General features: G+C 44.6%; 3 protein-coding genes across 3 annotated transcripts; 2 read left to right on the top strand and 1 right to left on the bottom strand.

The window, feature by feature from the left end:
• Positions 1–455: 455 nt before the first annotated feature.
• On the top strand, positions 456–9,846 carry LOC100845498 (squamous cell carcinoma antigen recognized by T-cells 3). The gene is made up of 15 exons (XM_010235952.3): positions 456–742; positions 2,065–2,198; positions 2,282–2,339; positions 2,426–2,911; positions 3,451–3,585; positions 3,694–3,819; positions 4,540–4,581; positions 4,836–4,925; positions 4,999–5,138; positions 5,213–5,336; positions 6,250–6,324; positions 7,115–7,492; positions 7,572–7,664; positions 8,494–8,650; positions 9,426–9,846. Exons 1-15 carry the CDS (start codon positions 512–514, stop codon positions 9,656–9,658), a joined length of 2,502 nt encoding a protein of 833 aa, XP_010234254.1. The 5' UTR covers positions 456–511; the 3' UTR covers positions 9,659–9,846.
• A 2,161-nt stretch (positions 9,847–12,007) lies between these two features.
• Positions 12,008–14,827, top strand: LOC100836360 (fructokinase-2). Its single transcript, XM_003573247.4, has 3 exons — positions 12,008–12,326; positions 13,577–14,239; positions 14,345–14,827. The coding sequence occupies exons 1-3, from the start codon at positions 12,108–12,110 to the stop codon at positions 14,477–14,479; spliced, it is 1,017 nt and encodes a 338-aa protein (XP_003573295.1). The 5' UTR covers positions 12,008–12,107; the 3' UTR covers positions 14,480–14,827.
• Positions 14,828–16,597: 1,770 nt separating this feature from the next.
• On the bottom strand, positions 16,598–18,110 carry LOC100845195 (peroxidase 47). Its single transcript, XM_003571264.4, has 2 exons — positions 17,698–18,110; positions 16,598–17,583 (listed from the first exon to the last, which is right to left on the bottom strand). The coding sequence occupies exons 1-2, from the start codon at positions 18,073–18,075 to the stop codon at positions 16,843–16,845; spliced, it is 1,119 nt and encodes a 372-aa protein (XP_003571312.3). The 5' UTR covers positions 18,076–18,110; the 3' UTR covers positions 16,598–16,842.
• Positions 18,111–21,071: the final 2,961 nt, after the last annotated feature.

The following is a 21,071-nucleotide window of genomic DNA, read 5'->3' as shown; positions in this document are numbered from 1 at the left end:
TACAATCACTAATCGGCGAATCATACGCTTGAAAAATGTTATAGGGATGCAGAATGACATGAGGCAGTAAGATCTTTTTCACACGTTCCGACGTGAAACGAAAGACGGAGCGGTCATTAATTGGTTATTTATTTTTTGGAAAAGATAACAGCAGGATTATTGGTTATTCTGAAATTTATTGTTACTATCTTGGGCAATTAAATGTTCCATGAAACTATGGGAGGTAAATCACTCACACAAAAAGTCGCTTTACGTGTTGCCAATACGATTGATTTTGTTTTGGAATGAAAGAGGAGATAATATTATTAATTTCTCTCACCCACCGTTCTAAACTTGTACTAATGGGGTTTAAGCAAGTGACGGGCCATCCAGTACAATTTCCCAGGTTCCAGGGTGCTTTCTGGAAAATCGGAGAGAAGAGAAAGAGCACTTTGGCCCGCTCGTATTGGGCCAGAGAGCCCAAGCCCAGTTTGGAAGAGACGAGGCTCCCAGACCAGACCACAGTCACAACATGGCGACGGCGCCCATGGAAGAGGACCTGCCGGAGGCGGCGGCGGCCGCGGGCGTCGCCGAAGATGCTGGTGAAGGGGAGAAGCCCGCAGAGGGTTTGCCCGCGGACTCTGACTCGGACTCGTCGGACTCCGACGACGACGACGCAGGCGGCGATGGCGGCGAGGAGCTCCGGATCCAGGCCCTGGAGCGCGCCCTCCAGGAGCATCCCCTCTACGAGTCCTACGTGCAGGTATCACCCCCCCATCCCTTTCTCTCTCTCGCTGTGCCCTTCGCCTTCGCCTCGCTGATTAGCTAGGGCTTTCGGCGGGCTTTGTGACGCCCGCTGGTCCAGGCGAAAGCGAGACCCGCGATGTTGTCTGCCTGCTGCGCGCACGCTAGGTTTTCGATTCAGGGCGTGCTCTTGCGCGTTTGGACCTTTACTGACGCCGATCCTGTCAGTTTGTCACTAGGGTGGTGGTATTGGTCCGGCGGAGCTCATTTAGTTGGAAACATGCTCTTCATTTCCATGTCGATCCGTCAGTCCTGCAGTGTTAATCGAGAGGCTTGCTTATGTCAGTAGCTGAACTGCCGCTGCCGAAGATGGATATTGATGAAATCGTCTTGATGTTGGTGGATTATTTTGCTGTTCTGCCTTGGTTTTTGCTGTACATATATAATGCTTGAGGGCCAGCAATCAGGGAATATTGCTAGCAGAATGCATTTCGTACATGTGTGTAAGAGAGTAAGAATAGGTTTCGTGACTCGCGGATTGGGTAGATCTTTGCGGTGACATCTACATGCTAGGTTTTCAAGTCAGGGCACACTCTTATGCATTTGGACATCTGCTACACTAGTAGTGCTGTTAGGTTTCTGGTTTTTACATGTCTGAGCTCTTGGTTAAGAGATATATTAGTTTGGCTATTAGATTGATGTTGATGGATGTTTTCCTGTTTTGCCTGGGTTTTTCCTGTACATATACTGATTGAGATCATTAGGAAATATCAAGAGCTGAAATATTGAGCAGGTGCTCGTGGATTAGATGCACCATGCATATGTGTAAGAGTAGGTTTTTTGATACACGGATTGGTTGAGCTTTGTGGTGGCATCCATGTTTTTACTAGGTTTTCAATTCAGGGTGCTCTCTTATGCATTTGGACCTTTGCTATACTCCCTCCGTTCCGGTTTATGGGGCCCCCACGCATACCTAGGTTGAAGATTTAACTAATCTAACATGAATTTTATATCACAAAAATTATATCATTAGAAACTTCAAATGTTCTAATTTTCTAATGGTATAGTTTTTGTAATATAAAAATCATGTTAAATCTTTAACCTAGGGATGCGTTTGGGCCCCATATACCGGAACGGAGGTAGTACTAGTCTGGCCATTAGTTTGATGATTTTGGCACGGCTGAGGTCCTTGTTTAAGATAGTACTATGTTGCTGTTTTTATTTCAGTAATTGGGATGCTTTGGGTGCTTAGGTGAAGCGAATATCGTTGATTGATAAGAAATCTTGTATGACTACCTTAATGTTGATGTGTCTTTTGCTGCTTCATGTTGCTTTTTGCAGTTGATACACTGCTTGAGGAAATCTGGGAATATCGAGAAGCTTCGTGCTGCAAGGGAGGAGATGAATAAGTACTTCCCTCTCACACCAAAGATGTGGCAGGATTGGGCAAAGGATGAAATCTCATTGAGCTCTGGGTTTGTGATTCTTTTCTCTTAAATGCTTCCCTGAAGTATTAATGTTATCTGCACTTAAACCTCTCTACTGTCTGTTGTTACAGTCCCGAATCTTTCAGTGATATCGAAAAGTTGTATGAACATGGGGTGCAAGAATATCTGGTAATGTCGAGCGGTTATTGTGGTATTGAGTTTACATTGTTGAACGCATGTAGTGCTAACTTAGTTTGGTGAACATGGCATTTCAGAGTATTAAGTTATGGCGTGATTACCTGGACTATGTTGAGGAGAATGATCAGTCGGTTTCCCAATGTTCGCCATCGGGCCTCTCAAAAATGAGGGATTTGCACGAGCGTGCCATCACTGCAGGGGGGCTGCATGTAACTGAAGGAAGCAAACTATGGGAAGCTTACAGGGAATACGAGATGGCAATTCTGACCATAATTGATGGCAATGACGAGGAGAAGCAAAAGCAAAGTCAACGCGTACGCGTGCTCTTCCATCGTCAGTTATCCGTGCCTCTGGCTCATTTAGATTCTATCCTTGCTGCTTATAAGAGCTGGGAAGCTGAGGAAGGCAATGCGAATGATCCAGAATCTGAATTTGATGGTGTGCCACCTAACGTAGTATCTGCTTACAGAAAGGCTAATGAAATATACAATGCACGGAAGCAGTATGAGGATCAACTGAACAATGTATCTGCATCCGATGCTGACAAACTGCAGGCTTTTCTGGTACATCAAATTTACTTTATTATTACCTGTTAACGGATAACTTTAGACTTGTTACATTGGTTCTTTCCCATCTATCAGAGCCAAACATGAATATCTCTTCTATATACCGGCATGAGACTCCCCATCTATAATAACAAGTCCTGAGTGAAAAAGATGCTGTACATTTTAATTTTCATAAAATCAACAAAACTAAAAGTCAGTTAGCGTTTTCCTTCTAGCTTACCTTCTACTGTACTAGTGTGACAATGCTGTAGCGAGTACATAAAAAGGCATACCATGATTTTTCTGTCTATCAAATATCAATAACTGCATGGATTACCTCATGGATGTGAAGGAGTGTGCTAGGCCATTGTTGCAGCGATAATAAACAAACTAGTATTTGCTGTGAATCTTCCAGTTCAAGTGGTCATCCATTATGATAGGAACCACCGAACCACTTCCCACCCAGGTTACATGTGATGTGGTTCCAACAGCTTTTCTTTATCAAATCATGCATTCTGGGTAAACTCACCGCTGGTTATTTTTTTGGGGATGAAAAGAAATACATCAAATTTGAGGAGTCTTGTGGTGACCCTGCTCGTGTTCAAGTTCTGTATGAGCGGGCTGTTTCTGAGTTTCCTGTTTCAAATGATCTGTGGATGGGATACATGAGTTACCTGGACAGAACCCTGAAGGTCATTTCCGAAACCGCTCTTACAGTACATCTAGATCTGTTGATCTCACGATGATTATGTTTTCTTCTAAATGTCAATAATTTTCTTAATTTCTGATTTCTTTTGCAGGTACCTGCTGTACTCAAAAGTGTTTACCACAGAGCCACAAGAAACTGTACGTGGGTTAGTGATTTATGGATCCGTTACTTGCTGTCTTTGGAGCGTATTCATGCCTCTGAAGATGAACTGCGACATGTGAGTTCCTTGGGTCTCTCTGTTGGTATGCTGTTTGGGTTTTTATCATTACAAACTCAAAATTGTATTTATATATATGCAAAGGAAATGTGGCATAATCTTCAGTGGTTCAGTTTATTTTATTACATGTTCATTGGCACCTCTAGCCTACCCCAACTTGTTTGGGACTAAAGGCTTTGTTGTTGTTGTTGTTGTTGTTGTTCATTGGAAAAACAAAATTAGTTGTTAATAGCACACAGGTTTAAAAAAAGGACCCAAACTGGGCTACATGTAAGATTTTATTGCTGTTGAGTTTAACTACCGTTTGCCAAATTTTGTTCACCTCTCTTGGCAGTTCAGTCCCCTTCATGGAAGCATACGTTGCCAGTATGAAGCAATACCTATTAAATGATTGGGTATTTAGGTAGAGAACTAGAGGTCTGATGTGCCTATCTGCTACCACTATATACTGAGAACTCCATATGAAGTTGGAGGAAAGTTCAGTTTGAATGTAGTATTTGTTAGCATGCTTGTGCAACTTTGTTACCACCTACTAACTAGATAATAATAACTAAAGCAACAGGTACTTCCTGAGAACACTGCATGTCATGAAATGTCTAATGTGTTCAGTATAGTTCTTTCATTTCCTCAATTGTGGAAGATCAATTTTTTTCTTGCATTATTTTCTTCTATATGTATATTTGGAACACTGATGTATATGTCCTTGCATCTTTTTTCCAGGTCTTTGAGCAGGCCATTCGTTGTTCTTTTCCAATGAAAGAGGTGATATATCTGCAGCCCTGACCTCTCTATCTCACCCACAACCACGCACACTTGCGCGTGCATACACTCGCCACATTTCATTGTATCTTGGAAGTCACTTTTCTTATCAGCATAAGAAATGTAAATTCTGGTAGATCTGCTTGTTTTGATGAGCCCAACAACAGCTGTAATTCCTTTTGAGAATTCCTGTCCAATTGCCCGTAATTTCCTGTTAACTGATGTAGCATGACCTTATTTACCTTTCATTTTTGCAGTATCTCGATATTTATCTTACCCGAGTTGATAGTTTAAGAAGACGGATGCCAGCTGGCTTGGATTTCCAACTGATTAGGCAGACATTCGTGGTACGATCTGTGTGAACTCGCTGTGTACACACACTTTTTTTTTCTGGAATTAACTATGGTTATATAATATCAGGATGCTGCTGAGTTTCTCTCACCACATCTAGGAATTGAGGAGTTACTACCCTTCAATGCATACTGGGCCAGATTAGAGTGTAATATTGGCAAAGATCTAGCTGCAGGCCGTGGAGTTTGGGAAAATGCTCTCAAGAAAAGGTTATTAGTATTATTTTGCTCAATTTTGTGCAATTTCCTTATGTGCAGCACTGTTGAATCTATTATTCCTCCAGTGGGTCATGTTTGGAAGTCTGGCAGCACTATATTTCGATGGAGATAGAAATGGGACATACTCAAGAGGCAAGATCACTTTACAAGCGTTGCTACAGCAAAAAATTTGCAGGGTCTGGATCAGAGGTAAGCTTTTTCTTTACTGCTTGTTTGTTCTGTAAACCTATCTGCCAGTGAAATTTCATGTGCACTGCACTGCTTGATCTGTGGGGCTCTACAATGATGGAATGTTATGAAAGAATATGTTATTTATCCAAAAGCATATCATGCCTATTTGTAGTAACGGGAAAAATAAGTATTAGAGCTGAATGAATAGCCCACCTATTTAATTTGGTCTATTTTCAAGTAGATAAACTAAGGGCTTGTTTGGTTCATAGGCTAAGGTCGCCACACCTAACAGTAGTCATGCCACATCTTAGGTATGTGTTTGGTTCATGCCACACGTTCTTAGCCATATGGTCCACATGTCATGGGGTCATTTTCTTGCCAGACTTTGTGGAGGCCATTTTGTCCACCACACTTTTCATGGCAGCCAGTCACCTAAGGTTAGTCGTGGCAAGGCTATTCATGAACCAAACATACCCTAATTAGTGCAACAGCAGCAGTCATATTGTAAAGAGAACATGGAAGACTAGTATTTGTGTCAAATTTAGGAAGTATAGTAGCTATCGAGACATGGTATGACATGAGAACTCTTGTGTTGTTGTTAAGGTTCTTTTCCAGCTTACGAATGGAGCCATTCTGGTGGACTTAAACTGTGCAGCAAATATGAGCACCATGGCATGGTGCTTGAATTGATGGTTTTCCTTTGCTTGTTGAATCTCATGCTCACTGAATAGTAGTTGAATATTTGAATATATCACCTTTAAATTTTCTTTATATTTAGTGAAATTTGTATTGCCAATAGGAATCCTGACTTGTATTTACTGCAAATGAATTGCATACCTTAATGGCCATAGTTAATTCTATTTTGCATCATCATTTATGTTTTTCTCGAATCTTAACAAAGGCATGAATAATGATGATTGCAACTTACTAGGTCATATGTTATTCGTGGATTAGATTTGAAAGGGAGTATGGCACCTTAGATGATTATGACCTTGCTGTAAAAAAGGTACGCTGCTCAACTTTTTGGATATATTCTCATTTGTTTTACATGTTCTGTTTCTTTTTAGTCTTATCAATTTCCTTCGATTAGATTCAAGCCAGGTCAGTTATAGTGGTGGGGACTGGGGATATGTCATGCTAGTTTCCTTAACCGGTTAACGCTTTTCTTTCAAATGTGGAGTTATCAGGTTGGGCTCTGCGTGCCAATCTATTATTGGTCAAGAATCTGGTTTTGTTTGCAAATTTTAGCATTTGGGGGCAGTGGGAGGATAAACGGATAATGGTGGTTTTAACATTTGACAAGTGCAGCATTTTTTTTTGTTCCATTAAACTGGATGTGTCTGGTGAGTAAATGTTCAATTGATTTGATGCACCTTTCATATCCCTCCAACACTACAATATTTTTTCTTGAACATCCAACACTATGATGTTAGCGAATGCTCCTTGGGTTGGTGATAATTGCATGAAACACTTGTTTCAATGCACTCTGTCGCAACTCATAAGGTATATTATTCTGCTTGATTATTCTCCATAGTATGATAATGCCACAAGTTTCTGAATGTTCCTAGTCCCATTTGCATAAAGTTTGATTACATGCTTCAAATTTTGATATCATACAGGCTAATCCCCTGTACATCAAGATACGCTAAATCCATGGCATTGAATATTTAATTTTGAAAGGGGTTACCATATCCACATGTAAACGTGTTTTATAATTTAACTCTGTGACTTAATTTGGTGTACATTAGGTTATTGTGTAAACTATACTTGCTAAAGTTATATTGCTATTTGACCAGGTCACCCCTCGTTTAAAGGAGCTTATGATGTTCAAGGCTCAGCAGGATGCTAAATCTGATCCTTATTCTGTCCCCAAAGAAACTTCTTATGCAAATGATTCCTCACAGAAAAGAAAGCCAAGTAAAATGACCAGCAAAGTGCAGCCTCCTGCTAAGAAAAGGAAAGATAATCCACCTAAAAACACTGTGTCATCCGATGACCATGGATTAAAGGAACCAAGCACAAACAATAGTGTTCAAGAAGCTGGAAAAGCCAGCAGGGAGAAGGCTGAGGCATCAATGGAGAGCAGCCAAGGAGGAAATAAAAGTTCAAATCAACCGAAGCCTTACCTCTACAGTGACAAATGCACTGCTTATATGTCAAATATAGACTTGACAGTACGCCACTTTTTTTTTACTCATGTACACTTAGCTTCTGAATTTCAATAAATTAACTAACTTCTTACTTTCTCAATAGGCAACTGAGATGCATATCCGCCGTTTCTTTTCTGACATTGGTGGCGTGGCAGACATACGGTTACTGAGGGACAGATTCACCAAAAAATCAAGGGTACATGCTCAGCTTCCTGAGTTATTTTGCCTGTAGCATCCCTTGATGTAATAATCATTACTACTCATTGATCAATTTCTGCACAAAAGTGAGGCATCTCCCAGGGCAACAAGCTGGCACCATAGATAGTGGGCTAGCCCACCTGGGTCTGAATCCTCACCTTATTCTTTAAATATGCCAAGGAGCTTCTCCCCATTTGACTTTCATTTTTCTTTCAAAAATCTTTGCTCCAAAGCATTTCTTCACTCTGAAACAACGCACAAGTAGATTTTCCTGGCTTCCTGACATATTTACTAAATGTTGGTAGTTTCTATCCCTGAGGCTGAGGTAGACTCTTACATATTATGTTGGAGATGCACATGTATTCTGGGCGGTACATATTTAAACTATATCTCCCTTGGAAACAGACCAGATGTTCCAGTAGTTCCTTGGTACATGCGAGTTGGCTAAATAGGTGCATATGTTTTCCAGAAAGTTACTGTTCTCAAGCTCTTTTGTGTCAAATAAACTCATCAAATTGGTGTATTGTATCGTCCAATCGCCCTTCCAGGTTGTCTTCAGTTAACCCACTATGTTCAGCTGACTATAGGAAGTTTGTATATTTCGCCATTCTGATATCTGTTATTAAGGCATGTTTCCCTCAAATGGTTCTCGTGCAGTCGTACTTGGCATAAAAAGCTGGGTTCTGTTATCCCACTGCTTTTCACATTATGCTCATCTCTTGTAATTTTTTAAATGGAGTAAATTCTTGGTCTTAAAGTTTATGGAGAGCATTCTCAGGACATTTAATCTCTTATGTTGATTTGTTTTTCCATGGATGTTTTTGCAGGGTTTGGCGTATGTAGACTTTTTAGACAAAGAGCATCTTGAGGCAGCCATTAAAAAGAACAAGCAGAAGTTGCTCAGTAAGAAAGTAAGTATTGCCCACTCAGATCCAAGCAAGAGTAAGAAGAACCGTGAAGCAGGCACTTCCTCCAAAGGCCAGGGTATGTTCTGTGGCTGTTACCACACTTTTGTTCTATGGTTAATATAGAATCGTTGTGTTTTCATTCATATAAACCTAAAGCGTATAACGACTATGCATATACTACAAGGAATAGGAACTTCAGAACTGGCAGACGTCATTCCACCATCAATTTTTCAATCCTTAGTCAAGGGGGGCTAACGAGATACTGTCAGACATTGAACATAATCGTAGCAAGACAAATAGTGGTGACTTTGATTTTGATAGCAAAGCCAGTACTTGCAGTTCAGTAAATACCTATATGTCTGTCACACTTACAAACGTGGTCAACTCAGATGTAAATGCAATGCTCGGTTATTTTTTGGCTGAACACCAAGTTACCTATATGTCTGTCACACTTAAAAACGTGGTCAACTCACATGTAAATGCAACACTCAGTTATTTTTTGGCTGAACACCAAGTTCTTACAGTTAAAAGAGTTCTGAACTTCTGATACCTGTTGGCATTGAGCATGTACTTAAACACCTGTACGCCTCACAATTTCTGTATTAGGATTCTCTTGTGCATGTTTACACCGATGTGTAGGTGGTTAATTTAATAATCTTACATCATTATTCCTTTGTCGATTCTATTTCCCCTTTTTCCTCGAGGAAATATGACGTCAAACTATGCCTGTTTACTCACAAGAGATTGTCTTGTCTGAGCATAAGAATGAAATGACCTTTGTATTCACCTTTATTTTCGTAACTATGCTTCAGATTCTGATCAATGCGAATTTTCTGAATTCTTTTCTCCAGATAAGTTGCCTTCTGAAGGTGAACACGGTGAAAAACCGCCAGTTGCTGCTGGTAGTTCAGACAAGGAAATGCCCAAAGGTGACACGAAAACCAAAGCAAAGAACATGCTGTTCGCCCCACGAGCTGTGATGAAACCACGCGGATGGAACAAGAAGGACGATGAGAAACCCGATGTTGCTCCAGAAGAGTTGAAATCAAATGATGAGTTCAGAAATCTGCTGCTTAAGAAGTGACGTTTCGTAGGCAGGTTAGTTCTACCAATCTTCATGTTCTGCTCTATGCTAGGACAGTTGTACTTGTGGGACGAACTTCCCCGTGTTTCCCATGACCATGAATATACGGAGTCGTTAATATTGTTTTTCCTTTTCTTTTGAGAGAAGCCAGAAATCTCATTTGCAAGATGAGTTCGTTATATGACAAATTGACAATCTCATGAGCAGCTTTCCAGATGTGGGCTGTGGAGGCCGCAGCAGCTCTTGCGCGGGAGGAGGCCAGCCGAGCTGTGATACAATTAGGCTGGGCCTCGCTAGGCCCATAGTACTTTCCTGCCCCCAACAAAAGAAATATTTGCTTCCACTCCAGGAAAAAAAAGGAGAAAGATAGAACAAAAATCGAACGATTTTCGTAGTGAATTCCGCTAAAACAATCAAGGAACGCTTTTCTTCTCTATTGTTCGCAGGTTTCCAAGTAAACGGGGGTGACATGACATACACGCGAAAACTGCATAAGCAATAACCATGACAACCTAAATCCTTTCCTTTTCCAGCGAATCTAAGCATCCAGATTATTGGATCGATGCAATACATAGTCATCAACTAATCATGCACGAGCCACATTGTGCCTGCCGATCGATGTGAAACCGACCTGCACCGATTTTTCCAAGGGAAAGGTGTTCCCCGTGCACTAATTTGCATAGATCCGTCCATCGAAGATTAGAATTTAGAGAACCTGATTCAAGAATACTTTGTTCTTCTTCTGCTGTTCCGTGTGGAGAATGTCAAGAAAATTTGTGACACCATATTATATTAGTTCCTTCAAAAGGCATCTCCAATATTGTTTAGATAACCATGCACCAGCCGTGCGTATATAATTCGAGGCTAGGTTAATGTAGAATTAGTTGGGGAGGCTCTATCATTCATCTGATCTGATCTGATTTCAAGTTAATAATTGCACCATGTGCATGAAAAAAAAACAGAAAAAGAGATACTGTACTACTTATGATTTCGATCAGTTTGGTGCAAACCACCAAAGCTTTGAAACCCCACAACATCGATCAAACTATAGTTAATTAAAGTACCGTGGCACTTTGCTTGCAAAATCAAACAAAAAGACACAATCCCCACACCCCAACCCCCTCCACTACATCCCAGATCTCTCCATGCATGTGTTACATGCATGCACAAGCATGAGTAGCATACTCTTTCCCGTCAAATATACAAGTTATACCAGTAGCATCCAACAATCTTATACTGCTTGTTAAATAGTCAGTCAAAAATTGACAAAAAGAAAATTGTTTCTCAAAAAAAAAATTGACACAAAATTCCTTGTTTGGCCCTATATATTCAGAAGGGAGTACCCATGTACCGTCCCTTCCCCACTAGTTTTGTGAGTCCTTACCAAGTAGAGCAGTGAGCGTATATACAGTTCCAAATAAAGTCAACAACATTTAAAGCCGCCGAATTGCAGCTTTGACCCGGGCGGTGGACGGCCAAAAAATCACGTACGCCTGGAGTTACGTACGTACGCGTGTACAATCGTTGCTGCCTCCCAAGCCGTCCGTATATATAGCCAGGCACGTCACATTCGTCGTGTATAACTACAAGTTTCTTCTGAGACCAGCTAAGCACGCACTTACGTATACATACAGTGAGAAAAACAAAAACATAGCTGGAATCCAAATTAATACGTTTCAGGTGGCTCCAAAACTGAAGGAGCTACTCAGCATCGGTCGATCCGTTAACCAACTTTAGTCATGTCTTCATCACACGCCGGGTCAAACCGAATTACAGAGAATCATGCATATAATCCGGACTACAAAACGGTAGAATTCGAGATATAGGGTAGGATAAATCGCAGTACGTGTTGGACAGATAAGAGCCAAATTGCAATTACCGTTAACTGTAGCTATCTATCTATCTTAGCGGATGGATTTGGATACGTAGAGAGAGACAGATCACGCGCGCACGACCCGGTTAAAAAGTAAAACTGCCCGACAAGCACGCCCCCCACCGACATGTGGGCCCTCTAACCTCTGACCACCAACCTGATCCAATCCAACCCCAGGATTTACCGGGCGTCATCCAAAGACAAACCGAAATTTTCAGGACTAAAGTACAATCCTGTTGCTCGAATCGGCTCACTGACAGGTGGGCTCGGATGTCCCATGGCCCACATGTCGGTGGCTGATTAGAAGCAAAGGCCGACTGGAGTATTATCCAAACCCGAACCGTAAAAGGAGGAGGATTACTGGAGTAGGATAAGATTATTAGGAATAATAATAACCGGATTAGATTAGAAGATAATTACCCCCTGGAGCAAGGCATAAACCGCCACGGGCGGCCTTTATAAAGCCCGCCCCCCCTCTTCTCCTCCGCATCCAACTTTCTTCCAATCCTCTCGTGCTCGATTCGATTCGATTCTTCCTTCGTTTCGTTCGTGGTTAGCTCGATTCGAATCGATTCCATGGCGCCTCTTGGTGACGCTCCTGCGGCGGCGGCGGCGGTCGCTCCGGCGGGGGGTCTGGTGGTGTCGTTCGGGGAGATGCTGATCGATTTCGTCCCCGACGTGGCCGGCGTGTCGCTGGCGGAGTCGGGCGGCTTCGTCAAGGCACCCGGCGGCGCCCCCGCCAACGTCGCCTGCGCCGTCTCCAAGCTCGGCGGCTCCTCCGCCTTCGTCGGCAAGGTAGCAACATGGATCATTCAAACTAGTACCTGTTCTTCTTCTTCGGTTGTTTGCTCTTGGTAGATCTGGTTTGGTTTGTCTTTGCCGATGGATGCCGTCGTTAGAGCCGGCGGCGTCGGTAGGTAGGCTCGGATCTGGCGCGCTCGTGGCCGGATCTCATCATGGACGGACGGGAGGACGGTGCTCTCTCGGCCGTCCGATCGTCGGCGTACGGCGGAGATCCGGCGTTGACCTTGTTATACCGTTGTAGCTTATCGATCGGTATCGTGTCGATCACTCGACTCTTTCCGGAAATGTAATTTACATGGGTGCCATTAGTTTTTTCTTTTTCTGAATGCATATGCCATGATTTTCTTTTCTTTTTTTAAGTAGAGATGCTAGACTGTACTTCACGATGACATGTGGGGCCTCCTGGTTTTATATTTATATGCAAAATGTAATGCACCTACAGGAATATCGGAAAATGAAAATCTGTCTAGGATGTGTTCTATTTCTGGGTAGGGAAATCTCGCCGCGGATGCAGAGCTTGCTTGCTTCAGCAGAGTCGCAAAAGGTGACTAGGAGTAATAATCATTGCCAGCCGGTAGCGGGTAGTGAGAGTGGGTGGCGCCAGACAAACGAGCGCTTTGTTTAATTCACCCCTTTATTTCTGAAGAAAAAAAAGAAATTGACCCCTAGTACTTGGTTGTATCGCCTAATTTTGGTTTCTTTCCCCTTGCAATAGCTGTTATTTTATCTCTTATTATATTGGTCTTAGCCCGTGCCGATCGATAATTCTGGAGTTAAACATTGATTTTTTTAAAATAATAGTCTGACGGTCTGGCTCTGTCGGTGTCAGGGAGCTGTACTAGACATCATCGTGTGTTGGCCTTTCGGATCACATGTAGATACTTGCACCCGCCCACAGCTTTCTTCTGTGGGTCCCAGCTGACTCGGATCCCACGGCTATCATTAGTTTAATATTACCTGCAGCTGCCGTCATTTGAGATTTATTAGCTTCTGGATCCATCACCACCAAATCTAACACTGCTGATTCTTCCTGACACCAAGAATGAAACTTTCTTCTGCACTACTTAAAAAAAGATCGATATTTTTTCTCTCCTCGGAGTACAACTAAGTTAATCAACCAGCAATGCATCATCATCGATCATCAATAATTTACTTTACCACCACATATCATCATCCATTTGGTAATTGTTTCTTTGTAACCAAAAGACTGAATTTTTATTCCCCCCTGGTATGCATCGCAGTTCGGCGACGACGAGTTCGGGCACATGCTGGTGGACATCCTGAAGCAGAACGGGGTCAACTCGGAGGGCTGCCTCTACGACCAGCACGCGCGCACGGCTCTCGCCTTCGTCACCCTCAAGTCCAACGGCGAGCGGGAGTTCATGTTCTACCGCAACCCTTCCGCCGACATGCTGCTGACCGCCGACGAGCTCAACCTGGACCTGATCCGCCGCGCGCGCATCTTCCACTACGGCTCCATCTCGCTCATCACGGAGCCCTGCCGCTCGGCGCACGTGGCCGCCATGCGCGCCGCCAAGGCCGCCGGCATCCTCTGCTCCTACGACCCCAACGTCCGCCTCCCGCTCTGGCCGTCCCCCGAGGCCGCCCGTGAGGGGATCAAGAGCATCTGGAAGGAGGCCGACTTCATCAAGGTGAGTGATGACGAGGTGGCCTTCTTGACCCAGGGCGATGCCAATGATGAGAAGAATGTGTTGTCGCTGTGGTTTGAGGGCCTCAAGCTGCTCATTGTTACCGATGGGGAGAAGGGCTGCAGGTATTTTACCAAGGATTTTAAGGGCTCTGTTCCTGGCTACTCTGTTAAGACTGTTGATACTACTGGTGCTGGTGATGCCTTTGTTGGGTCTCTCCTGCTCAATGTCGCCAAGGATGACTCCATCTTCCACGTAAGGCTCATCGATTCCTTCTCTTCTCCGGTGATCGATCACCGTTGTTGTTAAGTTTGATCTTGTGTTACTTAAAATGTTGATCTTTTTTGGTTGATGTTTCAGAATGAGGCGAAGCTGAGGGAGGTGCTGCAGTTCTCGAACGCCTGCGGAGCCATCTGCACCACCCAGAAGGGAGCCATCCCGGCGCTGCCCACCACCGCCGCCGCCCTGGAGCTCATCAGCAAGGGCAGCAACTAGAAGCTGACTGGAGCCGGTCTTCGTCGCGTCGCGCCATTGAGGGGAACTTCAATTTAGGAGAGGAATGCAATTAGCTGCGTTTTTAGGGAGTTTAAACTTTATCAATGCGTTTTGTTATTAAAAGTTTTAGTTTGTGTGTGTGTGCTGAGACCTGAGATACCTCGTGGGCGCTTAATAAAAGCAGAGGCATATGATTGATGGTGGTTGTTTAGTTGCTTGTCTCTTTGGTGTGTAAGAACAATTGAGGTTCTCTGTGTCGATCCTTGGCCGGAAATTTATCCAAGATCGATCGGACTTTGAAATCATATGGATGGTGTGTTCCGAATGAAATTTTCTCTTTTGTCTTCAGTTTCTAAGTTTCTTTGTTTTAGTACAAATTTGAACTAAAATAACAAGAAGATTTTAGGAACAAAGAGAGAATTTTCTTATCTAGAGTTTTATTTTTTTGATGCACAAGGTTGTATTGATTCTGATTGGCAGTTGGCATCAGGCTTGAAATGCGTGGCTTATTTTTGTTTTATTCTAATTCAATGTGCCTATTCTACACTTTTTTTGGGTCCAGAGTCTACTGGTTTGACTGTTTATTTGCTTAATGAGAACTTGCTTATTTCTCTTTATTTGACATATTCCTATACTTGGTAAGGAGCTCAATTATTTCTTTCTTTTCCTATATATCGCCGACAAAAAATATTTAACTTAAGCTTCGTCCGCTTGCCAGTCACCATCAGGTTTGTCTAATTTCATAATTAATTAACGTGTTTAAGAAATTCATGATGAACTTATACTTAAAACATGTTATTTTACTTTCTATTTTTCTCGATCCAAAAATTGCTGTGTATTCTTGTGTAGTTTTATAATGCTATTTTTGAATTAACGGCTTGATTGATCTTCATATATTCAAATTTTAGCCATTGTAATCTTTGTTTCTCTGGTCGATGTTTCAAGGTTCAAAGGGTTTGGTGTGGTTTGCACCAAACTGATCGAAACAACATATCTCCTTTGCTGTTGGGCGGGTTACCATTACTAACTTCAGATCAGATGAATGATCGAGCCTCCCCAACCAATTCAATATTAATTAGCCTAGCCATGATATACGCACTGCTGATTGCTATCTAAACAATCCATCGGTACATGGAAATAACACATGCTCCCTCTCTCCCTAATTAATTGACGCTGGTCTTTTTGCAAAGACCTCTGTAAATTTCTGAAATAAACCTACAGTCCACATCTTCAATTAAACGTGGACTGCACGTTAATTTTGAAAATTTAAGGGGGGTTTTCACAAGAATTCAAATATAACGTGAACTGCAGGTTTATTTCGGAAATTTACAGGGGTTTTTTTCAAAAAAGCCTGCGTCAATTAATTAGAAACGGAGGGATTATCAATTATCCTTTTAGGCTTGGTTCGGTTCTACCCATCCGTGGGGATCAACATGGAATTTTAGTTCAATTTTCCTAAAATCTCTCTCAGTCCCTGCAGTGTTTGGTGCAACTGAACAGGGTCTTAGAAGGAACAAATATATTATTTATTGCATCACATTTCTCTCTCGATTCTACACACGTGACTGAAGAAAAAAGAAAGGGGATTATGGAATCAGGTTCTGCGACCTTTGATGGACGGCATTAGATGTAAATTAGTTTCAGTGCACGGGGGAGCGTACAGCTTTGCCGTTGGGAGAAATCAGTGCAAGTCCATTTCATGGATCGATCGGCAGGCACAATGTGGCGCATGCATGATTACTTAATTGATCGATCGTATGCTATGATGTAGTTATTGTCGTTGCTGAGATTCGAGGAAAAGGAGAAAAAATAGAAGGAATTTGGGTGGTGATGGTTATGCTTATATTGTCATGTTACTGTTTCGCTCCCTCTCTAAAGGAAAAAACACACACAAGGTAAGTACTTTGGGCCTTGGTATGGTGGTATTTATCGTAAGTAGGCCTGCTCCCGTGCAAATATCAAATCGGGCTGCGGCCTATACAGCCCACAATTTGGAAGGCTTTGCTACCGCGCTTCTCCTCTAGAAAAAAAAACCATGCATAACGGCAAATATGATTAGTGATGGCTGAGTTGAGATCATCAGATCAGGAGAAAAATGCTTATTGCCACTTACACTAATTAACAAAGCATCATTGTGTGTACCAGTACCAACTTATTCCATCACTTTACATGTTACTAGCGCCATGTTTTACAAGCCCTGCACACACATTTTTATTACTGTATCTAGTTTCCCAACACCACACACCTATATATTATGGTGTTACATGAAGAACTTACACACACGTATGACAGCAGACTAGTAGACAAACATGCACTGAGCATTTCCGACAAGACTTATGATCTGCTTATAAGCAGCTAGCTAGCTAGTATGAGTTGACGACCCTGCATGATTTCCTGACCTCGCCCTGAGTCCCCTCCTTGAGATCAATCTGCCCCATCTTGTACATCCCTTGCTGGAACGCGTAGAAGAAGTAGGCCTGGTTCATGGCGAACGTATTGACGAGCATCTGCGTCTCCGGCGACTCGAACAGCGTCTGGTCGGAGGTCAGGAGGCCCCTCCTCTGCTGCAGCTCCTTGAAGTAGACCCCGTCGAAGGCGGTGCTGGTCCGGTCGAACGCCGCCGTCGCCGAGTCCCCCTTGGCGCAGGTGCCGGCCAGCGACGCCGCCAGGCCGCTCTCCAGCGTGGACGTCTCGGCGGCGATCCGGTTCTTGAACGACGCGCAGTGGGCCACCCCGAGCGTGTGCCCGCCGGAGAGCGCCACCATGTCCTGGACGTCGAAGCCGTGGGTGGCGAAGAGGGCGGTCAGGGCGGAGGCGTTGAGGAACGGGGAAGGGAGCGCCGTGAAGGTGTCGGTGAAGACGGAGCGGGAACCGTCGCGCCGGCCCACGGGCACCATGTAGTATGGCCCACCCGCGGCGAGCACGGCGTCACGGGCCGCCAATGCGAGGATGTCGGCGCAGGAGACGACGCCGGGGCATTGGGACTCGAGGATCTGCTTGATCTTGTCGATGACCTCGAACCCGCGCAGGCTCTTGTTGGCCGGCGCGTCCTTCTCCGCCGTGTTCTTCGGCGTCGAGTCCAGCAGCACCGACGCGTCGCATCCCTGAAATCGACCGATTCCATGGATTATATGTTATATTGAAGCCATAAGAAAAACAGGATATCCTGACCTTTTTGAATTTCGAGGGAAAAAACATGCATGCATATATATGCATACCTGGACGAAGCAGTCATGGAAGTGGAGGCGGAGGAGGCCGGCGGCGAGGGTAGGGTCAGCCATGACGGCCTTGTTCACCACGTCCCGGACCATGTACTCCGCGAACGGGCACCCCATGGCGTAGTAGTCTACGCTCAGCGCCGCCACGGTGGTGGCCGGCCCTGCCACGGCGATGGCCACCTCCACGAGGATCAAGAGCCTCACAAGGTCCTTGACGGCGCCCATGGATCGTCTGCTCGCTAATGACAGGTAGAAGAAGAAGAAGAGAAGTGAGTGAGTGAGCACTGAGCATGCACTTGCTAGCTGTGTGGTGCAATGCAACAAGGGCCAGTATTTATAGCCGAAGCTCCCAGCTAAGCAAGCATGCATAGGCACCATCTTCGACTGGTCCAAGGAATTTGGGTGTGGCCTGCCTACTGTAGTTTAATGTCGATAATTTGGTAGTGTAGTGCATGGATGAATCCAAAAACATGCCACTAAGAAGCAGCTCAACTGAGATAGAGAGAGTGTGTGAGAGGTTACAATCTTAATTAATTTACCAAGAACAATACATGATGGTCTGCCTAAGTCAAAAAGGCGCCACGATGCACGTTGTTGTTGACACACATTCTGTACTTATGTATAGACAACTTGTTAGAACATCTCCAACAGCATACCCATATTTTAGATATCCAAAATCATTATGAACAGAGGAGAGAGAAAATATGGGTATTCAAATTTCCTCCAACTTTTCCGGCAAACCCAAAACTAGATACCCAAATCCACCAATTCATAACGGTCCCACCTGTCATTGAGCCAAGCTTCTTCTTCCCCAAATCAGTCCCAAATGGATCCCACATCAAGCACAAAATTGACACCCAATCGTGGAGCAACGGCGAGGAGGAGCTAGGTGGAGGAGGCAGTGGCGGTGCATCGTGGCGAGGAGGAGGCCGTGGCGGCGCGTCGCAGCGAGGAAGCAGTGACGCCACGGGCAGAGCTCGGGCCGGAGCCGCCGCACCTCGCCGGGCTGACCGAGGGGCGTCCTGGGGGGCGTGCAGGGAGGAAGATGGCGGCGGGGAGGTGCGTGGCAGCGAGGTGAAGTGGCCGGAGGCGCGGCAGGTGAGGACGGGCGCGCGGGGCGCCGGCCGCCTGGGGTGCGAGCCCTAGCCGCCGCTGCAGGGCCCGACGCGGGGAGGGGAGGGGAGCACGGAGGGGCGGGGAGGAACAAGAGGCAGTGCGGGAGGCCTCGGGACGGCGGAAAGAGGCCGCGACGGGGCCGGCGACGCCGCACGGCACGGCCGCGGCCGGCGTCTTGCTCGAGCTCGGCGGCCGCCGACGGGGTTTGGGGAGCGCGCGGGTGGTCGGGAGGTGGCGGCGGCGGTCCAGGCGCAGTGGGGAGGTGGCCGGCGACCTACAGCTTGTCGGAGGAGGAGGGATTCCGTCGGCGGGCGACGGGAGCAGAAGGGACAGGAGAGAGAAGCGTGAAAAATCATGGCAGTTGGTTCCCGCTAGTGGATTTGGGTAGCTACCCAATGTTTTCAGGTATCCAACAAATATGGGTATGTTGCTGGAGCTGTTTTTTGACCAAAATACACATATTGACAGTGTTTTGTATTCTTTTCGAATATGGATATGCTGTTGGAGATGCTCTTAATAAAATAAACTTGACTCATGTTGAATTTCGCGTTACGCCTAACCAGTTTTCACTCACAAACCCACGTTACTAGAGAAACGCGTGGGTGATATATCTAGCTAGGCGGTTTTAATTTCTTCTATCATGTCAATCCAACTAAGCTTTAGACCTGGAATCGATCGACGTGTCAAGCTCCAGGCAACGCAACCAGAAAATGGACCTGATAGAAAGGCCGGGCTAAGCAATTCAACACGATGAACGAACCACACACATTTATTGAACAATGAAATAATACATGAAAAGATGATAGGTTCATGCATATACACATGAATGATGAAAGTCTATCATCCATTAATTTCCCGGCGGCGGCTGCAGAGAGAGGGGAGTACGTGGGCCATGTACACGCGCCAAAACTCGATCTCGACAAACAACCGCTGGCCACGTGGCCTTCCTCTTCTTCTTCTAGCCGGCCGTCCGGCCAATTAATGGCGTACGTCGCCGGAGCGAGCGAACACCAGTTGCTCTAGCTGCATGCGCGTTCGTCACCCAGCAATATATGTCCACTGTATATGCAAGACAAACAAGTAGGGGTTTTGGATTTGGAAGCAAACGTTAATCCGGTCCACAAGTTCTGCATTTAGTGGTTTAATCACTATCTAGCTAGACCCACTAGCTAGCATTAGCTAGCCATGGATCGATGATACATGATCCGAGTAGTGCATGCATGTGTTGCTATGTGTGCGCTTGTGCGCCAAGCATGAAATCGAGATCGGATCAGTGGCTAGCTTACGTGTGTGGAATTGTTTTCAGACATGCATGCACGCATGGTAATATGCCATTGCGTTGACTGTCTAGTGCTAGTTAATTAAGTAGTGGGTATAATGGATATAATTTGGTCACTCGATCGGAGTTTGACTTTTCTGCATTTAATTAATCGATCCATATCTGCCACTGCCAGCGGAATATTAGTTCATGGCAAAAAATTAACGGTTTTGCTATTTCTTAGGCGACTAAGAAATAGTAACTATTTCCTAAGTCGATGATAACAACTTTTTGATTCATTCATTGAGATTCATGTAAGATTATGTAGGTCCAATGGATAAGAAAATCTTCATTGGATGGCTATGATTGTTGACTGAGAAATAACTATTTCTTAAGCGATTGGGAAATAAACACTCCCAAAAATTAATATTCTGACCTGGCTTTGCATTGTTTTTTCTTGTATTGATCCATGATGGTGGGCTGGACGCAACGTCGATAGATGCTGAGCCGAGGGAGAAGATGAGGGTTTACGCGAGACGAAGACAATGACAGTCACATGCATACTGCTGAGATGGCCGGTGGCAGGCGGAGAGGTGATGCAGAGCTGGAGGTATTGACAATGCCCCGAAGGCCGAGGCGAGAAGAAGAGAAGGGGTCAAGGGGACGAGGTGGCATATATATGACACAGTTTCGGGAGAAAAAAAAGCACATCGCGTGGCCTGCGGTCTATAGTTGCAATGCGCATTTCCTTAGCCTAGGATGGTACGCACCTGCACACAATGCTTTGAGATTGGTAAAAGTCAACAACGAAAATCAAATGCACACCCTGACACAAGTGGTAACAACACAGTGTGACATGGAGCGCCGAGGAAGGCGATGGCCTGACAATGTTGTTGAAAAATTGATGCTTTGAGATTGGTAAAAGACAATACTCAAAACCGAATGCGCACTCAGTTGACACGCTGGCAACAAGACATAGTGACATAGGTCGATGACAGCA

This window comes from Brachypodium distachyon, chromosome 3 (assembly GCF_000005505.3).
Source record: "Brachypodium distachyon strain Bd21 chromosome 3, Brachypodium_distachyon_v3.0, whole genome shotgun sequence".
In the NCBI taxonomy this organism is placed as follows: domain Eukaryota; kingdom Viridiplantae; phylum Streptophyta; class Magnoliopsida; order Poales; family Poaceae; genus Brachypodium; species Brachypodium distachyon.
The sequence above is the reverse complement of the archived record's forward strand: the minus strand, read 5'-3'. Positions and strand labels throughout refer to the sequence as shown.